This window comes from Oncorhynchus clarkii, chromosome 18 (genome assembly GCF_045791955.1).
Source record: "Oncorhynchus clarkii lewisi isolate Uvic-CL-2024 chromosome 18, UVic_Ocla_1.0, whole genome shotgun sequence".
NCBI lineage: Eukaryota > Metazoa > Chordata > Actinopteri > Salmoniformes > Salmonidae > Oncorhynchus > Oncorhynchus clarkii.
Genome location: NC_092164.1, coordinates 51,943,675 through 51,952,805, shown reverse-complemented (window position 1 = coordinate 51,952,805; position 9,131 = coordinate 51,943,675). Strand labels below are relative to the sequence as shown.

At 45.1% G+C, this 9,131-nt stretch overlaps 1 protein-coding gene across 1 annotated transcript in view; it reads right to left on the bottom strand.

The window, feature by feature from the left end:
- Positions 1-8,709, bottom strand: part of LOC139373670 (integrin, beta 8) — a 19,548-nt gene extending 10,839 nt beyond the window's left edge. The window contains exons 1-4 of the mRNA XM_071114502.1: positions 7,993-8,709; positions 6,930-7,015; positions 3,767-3,938; positions 134-240 (exon numbers count right to left, since the gene is read on the bottom strand). Coding sequence (XP_070970603.1) covers positions 134-240; positions 3,767-3,938; positions 6,930-7,015; positions 7,993-8,092 — 465 coding nt within the window. The 5' untranslated portion in view covers positions 8,093-8,709. The remainder of the gene's footprint in view (positions 1-133; positions 241-3,766; positions 3,939-6,929; positions 7,016-7,992) is intronic.
- Between the last annotated feature and the right edge of the window lie 422 nt (positions 8,710-9,131).

Here is a 9,131-nt window from a genome sequence, read left to right as displayed (position 1 = left end):
TGTCTTCATAAATCAATCTATTTCAGCTGAAATCGTATCAAAGTTTATTTCGATAATTAAAAGTGCTAAGAGTTGTGCTGTAAAAACATTATACTTTAGGTTATGTAGCTAATGTAGATAACCAGTCACTCACCTGGTCCAGGTTTTCCTGCATGGATGCTGATACGTCCACCAGGTAGTATAGATCAACAGGATACCTCTCTAACTGTTGTACTGCTACTATCACACTGGCCTCAGCACCTACACACATGTTTATTAGAAATAAAACAACCATTGGAATTATCACTCACCAGAATTCTTGCAATGAAAGCAGCAGTAAAACTGGGAAACGCCGGCAGTCATGAGTCATGACCGCAGTAAAAATTCCATGTGACCGTTTAGTCATGGTAATCTCCTCTCATGCACTCTGGACCTGCTTTGGTAGTACCCAACTCACTAACAACCATCAGGTCACTAATGGCTTGGTACTCGGGGCTCTATTGTCCCTCCATCAGGTCCTAATGGCCTGGTACTCAGGGCTCTATTGTCCCCCCTTCAAGTCCTAATGGCCTGGTACTCAGGGCTCTATTGTCTCTCCATCAGGTCCTAATGGCCTGGTACTCAGGGCTCTATTGTCCCTCCATCAGGTCACTCATGGCCTGGTACTCAGGGCTCTATTGTCCCTCCACCAGGTCACTAATGGCCTGGTACTCAGGGCTCTATTGTCCCTCCATCAAGTCCCAATGGCCTGGTACTCAGGGCTCTATTGTCCCTCCATCAAGTCCTATTGGCTTTGTACTCAGGGCTCTATTGTCCCTCCATCAGGTCACTCATGGCCTGGTACTCAGGGCTCTATTGTCCCTCCATTAAGTCCTAATGGCCTGGTACTCAGGGCTCTATTGTCCCTCCATCAGGTCACTCATGGCCTGGTACTCAGGGCTCTATTCTCCCTCCACCAGGTCACTAATGGCCTGGTACTCAGGGCTCTATTGTCCCTCCATCAGGTCCTAATGGCCTGGTACTCAGGGTTCTATTGTCCCTCCACCAGGTCACTAATGGCCTGGTACTCAGGGCTCTATTGTCCCTCCATCAGGTCACTAATGGCCTGGTACTCAGGGCTCTATTGTCCCTCCATCAGGTCCTAATGGCCTGGTACTCAGGGCTCTATTGTCCCTCCATCAGGTCCTAATGGCCTGGTACTCAGGACTCTATTGTCCCGCCATCAGAACAGCTGTGTACCCTGAGGCAAGGAACAGAGCAAGCTTTTTTTGCTACTTTCTCAAATCATCAATAGCCTGTAGTCGCGTCATGCAGCCTATACATTTTTTGATTTCTAAGACATTCTAAGGTTTGTATCATTCAGAACTAAAGTTACAAATAACTCTAAATCTAGCATATAGGACCTGTTTCAAATGATCACTTTTACACTTAACATAGCCACTTCATATGAACACTGGCTCCAGAATGGGAAAAATATCCTTTCTATTTTATTCAGTTCAATTATATTCTTCTTACTATAAAATCATATAATATAAAATAATGGAACAGGACTTATAAGCATATCTTATCAGCTAAATGAACAAGCCTACAGCCCATGGAATGGAGCACAGCCAGATAGTCACGCCCTGACCTTAGAGAGCTTTTTATGTCTCTATTTTGGTTTGGTCAGGGTGTGAATTGGGTGGGCATTCTATGTTCTATTTTCTATGTTTTTGTATTTCTTTGTTTTGGCCGGGTGTGGTTCTCAATCAGGGACAGCTGTCTATCATTGTCTCTGATTGGGAACCATACTTAGGCAGCCCTTTTTCCCACCTGTGATTGTGGGTAGTTAACTTTGTTTGTGGCACATAGCCCTTAAGCGGCACAGTTGTTTTGTATTGTTTTTGTCGGCGTCATCCTAAATAAAAGGAATATGTACGCTCACCACGCTGTGCTTTGGTCTACGTCTTTCAACGGCCGTGACACAGATAACATACAGTAGGCCAACTCATATTCTGTTCTTCTGAAATACATTTTTTCATATCGTAATGTTTCTTTAGACCTGACTCAAATAAATATTGGATTCATTGTGTATATTACATTTATTTGACTTTTAAAAATGTATATGTTCCAAAGGCACGCATCAGTGGCTTGTTTGCAGCTTGTATGTGTGGAGTCCTGGAGATGCTAAATGTGTTTATGTTAATTAACGGTCAATTACTGTGAGACTGGCACTCTTTCGCATGACAATAACAGGCTGACAGAATTTCATGACCGCCACAGCCCTCGCTCAGGACAATATATACACAACAAAAATACAAACGCAACATGCAACAATTTCAAAGATTTTACTGAGTTTTTTTTTTTATTTTACCTTTATTTAACTAGGCAAGTCAGTTAAGAACAAATTCTTATTTTCAATGACGGCCTAGGAACAGTGGGTAGAACAGTGGGTAGAACAGGGGCAGAACGACAGATTTGTACCTTGTCAGCTCGGGGGTTTGAACTTGCAACCTTCCAGTTACTAGTCCAACGCTCTAACCACTAGGCTACCCTGCCGCCCCAGTTAAAGTTCATATAAGGAAATCAGTCAATTGAAATAAATAAATTATGCCCTAATCTATGGATTTCACATGACTGCGAATCAAGATATGCATCTGTTGGTCACAGATGCCTTAAAGGTAGGGGCTTGGATCAGAAAACCAGTCAGTATCTGGTGAGACCACCATTTGCCTCATGCAGGGCGACAAATCTCCTTCACATAGAGTTGATCAGGCTGTTGATTGTGGCCTGTGGAATATTGTCCCACTTCTCTTTAATGGCTGTGCGAAATTGCTGGATATTGGTGCAAAATGGAACACGACGTCATACACGTCGATCCAGAGCATCCCAAACATGCTCAATGGGTGACATGTCTGGTGAGTATGCAGGCCATGGAAGAACTGGGACATTTTCAGCTTCCAGGAATTGTTTGCAGATCCCTGCAACATGGGGCCAAGTATTATCATGCTGAAACATGAGGTGATGACAGCGGATGAATGGCACGACAATGGGCCTCAGTCATGATATCTCTGTGCATTCAAATTGCCATCGATAAAATGCAATTGTGTTCATTGTCTGTAGCTTATGCCTGCCCATGCCATAACCCCACTGCCACCATGGGGCACTCTGTTCACAACGTTGACATCCGCAAACCGCTCACCCACACGACGCCATATACGTGGTCTGTGGATGTGAGGCCGGTTGGACGTACTGCCAAATTCTTTAAAACAACGTTGTAGGTGGCTTATGATTGAGAAATTAACATTCAATTCTCTGGCAACAGCTCTGGTGGACATTCCTGCAGTCAGCATGCCAATTGCACGCTCCCTCAAAACTTGAGACATCTGTGTCATTGTGTTGTGTGACAACACTGCACATTTTAGAGTGGCCTTTTATTTTTCCTAGCATAAGGTGCACCTGTGTAATGATCATGCTTTTTAATCAGCTTCTTGATATGCCACACTTGTCAGGTGGGTGGATTATCTTGGCAAAGGAGAAATGCTCACAAACAAGGATGTAAACAAATTTGTGCACCAAATTTAAGAGAAATAAGCTTTTTGTGTGTATGTCAAATGTCTTGGGATCTCTCATTTCAACTCATGAAACATGGACCAACACTTGTTGCGTTTATATTTTTGTTCAGTGTATGACAACATACAGCAAATAACTTGTAAAGCGGACATACATCAAGACGTACAGTAAAACAGGATATGTGCAGTCCACCATTCAGTGAGTTATTCAGTGGCAGCTATACTCTGCCCCTCACCTGGTCTGAGTGTGAGGGTGATCTCTCCCGGTGACACCTGAGTGCTGCTGATCGTAGCATTGACCTCCACCATGACCTCTGGATGCTCTATGAACTCTAGGCCACACCCCCTCCTTGCCAGGTTCCCCACCAGGTCGCAGCGCTCTCCCACCTCCGCTCCATCCAGGAAACCCTGTTAGGGGTCAGAGGTCAGGGGTTGGAGATCAGGGCCCATACCTTTCTCTCTGCACATTATATCAGGGGTCAATTCCAATTTCAAATCACTTCAGTCAGGAGAGGTGTACTATATAGCAAGTGTAATTACACTGTAACTAACTATGTAAGTGAAGTAGGGATAAATAGCTAAGTTATTACCATCATTGAAATTCATTTTTATTGCAATTCATTTTCAATTTTCTTTAACTGAGATTTTAATCTCCTGAATTGCCTGAATAGAAACAGAGTCAGTTGACTCTGATGTTCAGTTGTATAACTGGAAATAGAAGTGATTATACTGAGGACGTGGGACTGTGTGCGTGTGAGTTGAAATTATTGTTTAGAAGCTAGGCAGTGCCTTGCAGTGACATTACACAACATAGACAATAATCCCAGTATAGAAACACACTTCTGTGAGTTGGACTGTGTCAACTGTGTCATGGTTTAGGGCTTTAGAGTGCCTGGTCAAAGAGGATTACAGCCCTCTGATACTCTGGGACTACTGACACAAAACAACAGCCCTCTGATACCCTGGTACTACTGACACAAAACAACAGCCTTCTGATACTCTGGTACTACTGACACAAAACAACAGCCCTCTGATAACCTGGTACTACTGACACAAAACAACAGCCCTCTCATACCCTGGTACTACTGACACAAAACAACAGCCCTCTCATACCCTGGTACTACTGACACAAAACAACAGCCCTCTGATACCCTGGTACTACTGACACAAAACAACAGCCCTCTCATACCTTGGTACTACTGACACAAAACAACAGCCCTCTCATACCCTGGGACTACTGACACAAAACAACAGCCCTCTGATAGCCTGGGACTACTGACACAAAACAACAGCCCTCTGATACCCTGGTACTACTGACACAAAACAACAGCCCTCTGATACCCTGGTACTACTGACACAAAACAACAGCCCTCTGATACCCTGGTACTACTGACACAAAACAACAGCCCTCTCATACCCTGGTACTACTGACACAAAACAACAGCCCTCTCATACCCTGGTACTACTGACACAAAACAACAGCCCTCTGATACCCTTGTACTACTGACACAAAACAACAGCCCTCTGATACCCTGGGACTACTGACACAAAAAACAGCCCTCTGATAGCCTGGTACTACTGACACAAAACAACAGCCCTCTCATGCCCTGGTACTACTGACACAAAACAACAGTCCTCTCATACCCTGGTACTACTGACACAAAACAACAGCCCTCTGATAGCCTGGTACTACTGACACAAAACAACAGCCCTCTGATAGCCTGGTACTACTGACACAAAACAACAGCCCTCTGATAGCCTGGTACTACTGACACAAAACAACAGTAAATACTGCTATGAAGAGTTAGGCCTGAATATACACCAGAGTCAATATTCAATAAAAATATTCTATAAGAGGTGTAATCAAGAGCTGTAATCAAGCAGTAAAACATAGTCTAAGAGGCAGTCCGAACTAAGAGGCATGTTCAATTGAGTATGGCTTTGATCTGTGTCTGGGAAACCCGCACTAGAGTTCTCCGTTGTGGTCGGCTCCGGCCCACTTCAACCTCTGGTTCTGTTAAGTCCCTCTAAACCTCAGTCATACAGGGACTTTCCTAACAACAGACCCAATAGACTGGTACTAACATAAACTGACAGTGTATGTTGGAGGAGTTTTCAGAATGAGTTACCCCACCCCGAGACAGGGTGTATGTGGGTGTGTGTGTGTGTGTACGTACGTACGTATGTGTGTGTGTACGTATGCGCATGTGCGTGTGTGTGTGTATGCGCGCGTGTGTGTGTGTGTCTTCAGGAGGTTGTGATGTCCTAGTTTACAGGTTCTCATGGTCACTTATTGGGTCAGAGTAGTACTTTACAAGAACCCAGGATTAAGGCAGAACTCAGACAGACACACACACACACCAGGAAAGGGTTATCAACAGAGTGTATGAAAAGTGTGTTTGTGCGTTATCTATGACAGACTAAACACAGAGATAAAGCCAGAGCCTGTAGAAGTCTTTAAATTACCAATCACAAATGGCCCTGTCACTAATCTATGTGCTGACATGTCAGAAAGAGCACCTTCTCTACAGACTAATGTGAATGCTCTACTCCTCACTCTCCATTACTTCTCTCTGTGTCCCCCTTCTCTCTCTCTCTCTCTCTCTCTCTCTCTCTCTCTCTCTCTCTCTCTCTCTCTCTCTCTCTCTCTCTCTCTCTCTCTCTCTCTCTCTCTCTCTCTCTCTCTCTCTCTCTCTCTCTCTCTCTCTCTCTCTCTCTCTCTCTCTCTCTCTCTCTCTCTCTCTCTCTCTGTGTGTGTGTCCCATCTTGTCTCTCTCTCTCTCTCTGTCCCCCTTCTCTCTCTCTCTCTCTCTCTGTGTGTCCCCCTTGTCTCTCTCTCTCTCTCTGTGTCCCCCTCTCTCTCTCTCTCTCTATCTTTCTCAGTGTTCTCTCTCTCTCTCTCTCTCTCTCTCTTTCTCAGTGTTCCCCTTCTCTCTCTCTCAGTGTCCCCCTTCTCTCTCTCTGTGTCCCCCTTCTCTCTCTGTGTGTGTGTTCCACCTTGTCTCCCTCTCTCTCTGTGTCCCCCTTCTTTCTCTCTCTCTCTCTCTGTGTGTGTCTCTCTCTCTTTCTGTGTCCCCCTCTCTCTCTCTCTCTCTCTCTTTCTCAGTGTTCCCTTTCTATCTCTCTCTCTCTCTCTCTCTCTCTCTCTCTCTCTCTCTCTCTCTCTCTCTCTTTCTCAGTGTTCCCCTTCTCTCTCTCTCTGTGTCCCCCTTCTCTCTCTCTCAGTGTCCCCCTTCTCTCTCTCTGTGTGTGTCCCCCTTTGTCTCTCTCTCTCTCTGCCCCCTCTCTCTCTCTCTCTCTCCGTGTCCCCCTTCTCTCTCTCTCTGTGTCCCCCTCTCTCTCTGTGTCCCCCTTCTCTCTGTCTCTCACTCTCTCTCTCCCCATCTCGCTCTCTCTTACCGCCTCAAAGCACCAGGCACACTGTGGTCCGCGTCGGAGGCACTCTGAACACAACGAGACAGGAGGAGACGAACATACACGCTCACCTGTGGAGAAGGATAGAGGAGAGGAAAGAAGAGGAGAGAGAATTAACACATGAAAGACTGACTGTGTGAACAGTCATTAACCATGCAGCAGTAAGGCTCTGTCAATTACCATGTTTAAATCAGGAACAATGTAGACTCACAACAGATCAGTGTGTGTGTGTGTGCGTGTGCATGTGAACAGGTGCTTCAGTGTAGTTCATGCACACAGTTATTCACAAGGTCAGTAATCACATTGCAGTCAAACACAATAATCTGACTAGTTAGTCTACAGACTAATTATTCTACAGACTGTAGAGTATACTGTGTTTCTAAACAATGTCTCACATCCATTAGAACTATGGACCTAATTCTACTACCAATCTATGGCTCAGATCCCATGTATTCCCTGTGAGGCTGGTATTGTACAGTAATGTAGGCCACTAGAGGAATGCTGCAGATCTCAGTTTACTAATTTGTGAAATAATGAATGCTGAATTAGTGAATTAACAAGCAGCTCTAACCTAATTACTGTGCCAGTTACAGCTAGATTACACAACACTGTAGGCTACAGCAGTACCTGATCAGTCGAAGCTGGTCACGTCACTTATAGATCAATAAAAATACCATGATAAACATGACTAATTCCTGAAGAGATGTATAATATAAAGCTGGGAATATAACAGTATGATACATGTATTTGATAGATGCAGTGCGTTGATAAGCCTATGTGATTGTCATTGTTATTGACTGAAACGTGTGTGTGACGTTCCGTTGCGAACGGCGACAGACGACCATCCGAGACATTGTCGAGCAAGGACTACTGGCGGGACATTTATAGCTATCATCATTATCTGACAGTTCATTCTTGAAGATTCTTTCACTATTTCATCTGTCTCACCCATTCACACAATGATGATGTTTCCATCTATTAATGATGAGTGAGTGCATTAATTCCACAGTAGCCTAACCTACCTATCCAGGTATATTCTGTCACTCACCGGAATGAGAGCTCCCGCCGATGATGTTAGCGGCCAATACCACGCAGAGCAGCACGCAATGCAGAGTCGGGTAACCGTATTTATGTAGCCAGGAAGTCATATCTACACCGGGGGCAGGCTGTAGGAATCGGGTCAGCTCGAGACACCGGCAGCAGGCATGCAGCTCCGGTCACCGCCTACTACTGACACTCTCCAATAATGGGAATCAACCGGGAAATACCGCACGACCGCGTGAACAAGAGGCAGCGCCAGGAATGAATGGTGCGTCGTTGGGGCATTGTTGTTTGTTTTCTTTCCGCCCAATAACCTTCTTAACCAAACAGACGATTATTCCCAGAAATCTGATTCACGTGGAGTTGCCTTGGCAAGCTCTTTATAGTGCGAATGAGAAAGTGAAAACGAGACATCTCTCTTTCTCTCTCTATCGTGCATTTATTCCAGCCCGCAGCAGGTGTAGTGACGTTTTGTGCACCCCCCGTCACATACTGTGTCCCGGGAGAGACTTCACTGAGCTCATTCAAACAACACCAGTGTCTCAGCGCGCTCTCGTTCCTCTCCTTTGTTTCTATCGTTTTCTTCTTTGCAATGTTTCAGCGTTGAGCGTCTCACGACCATATGCTGATTGTAAGGCCCAGCCTAAAAAATCTGTCTCTCTCTTGGTTTTATGCTGTGCACTGACTCAGGCACCGTCATGGCAACGATGCTTCCCACACATGTGAGAGAGAAATGTTCTACAGTAAAATACTTTGTGTGTGTGTGTGTGTGTGTGTGTGTGTGTGTGTGTGTGTGTGAGAGAGTGGGTGGGAGGCTTTGACACTACTGTTTGATTAAGTTCTTCAGGCCCATTGTGTTATTATGAAGTGTCTCACTAGTGTTAGTCTAATGTTGTTGTTGTCTGACGCCAGGCAGGGGAGAGAGAGAGACAGTCATGGTAATAAAAACAGAGTGTAGTTCACAGTCCCATGTTAAGGGGGTTAGTCTATTATAAAGAAAGGTTCCTGCGACATAGAGTAACCTCCACTAGCCAGCTGGACTTCTGAACAGGAGCCAGATGGATGGGGGAGGGTGGAGAGAGAGAGGGTTGTAGTTAACAAATGGGTTGTCCAAAAGACAAGAGAGGAAAACGGCTTCAATGTTTC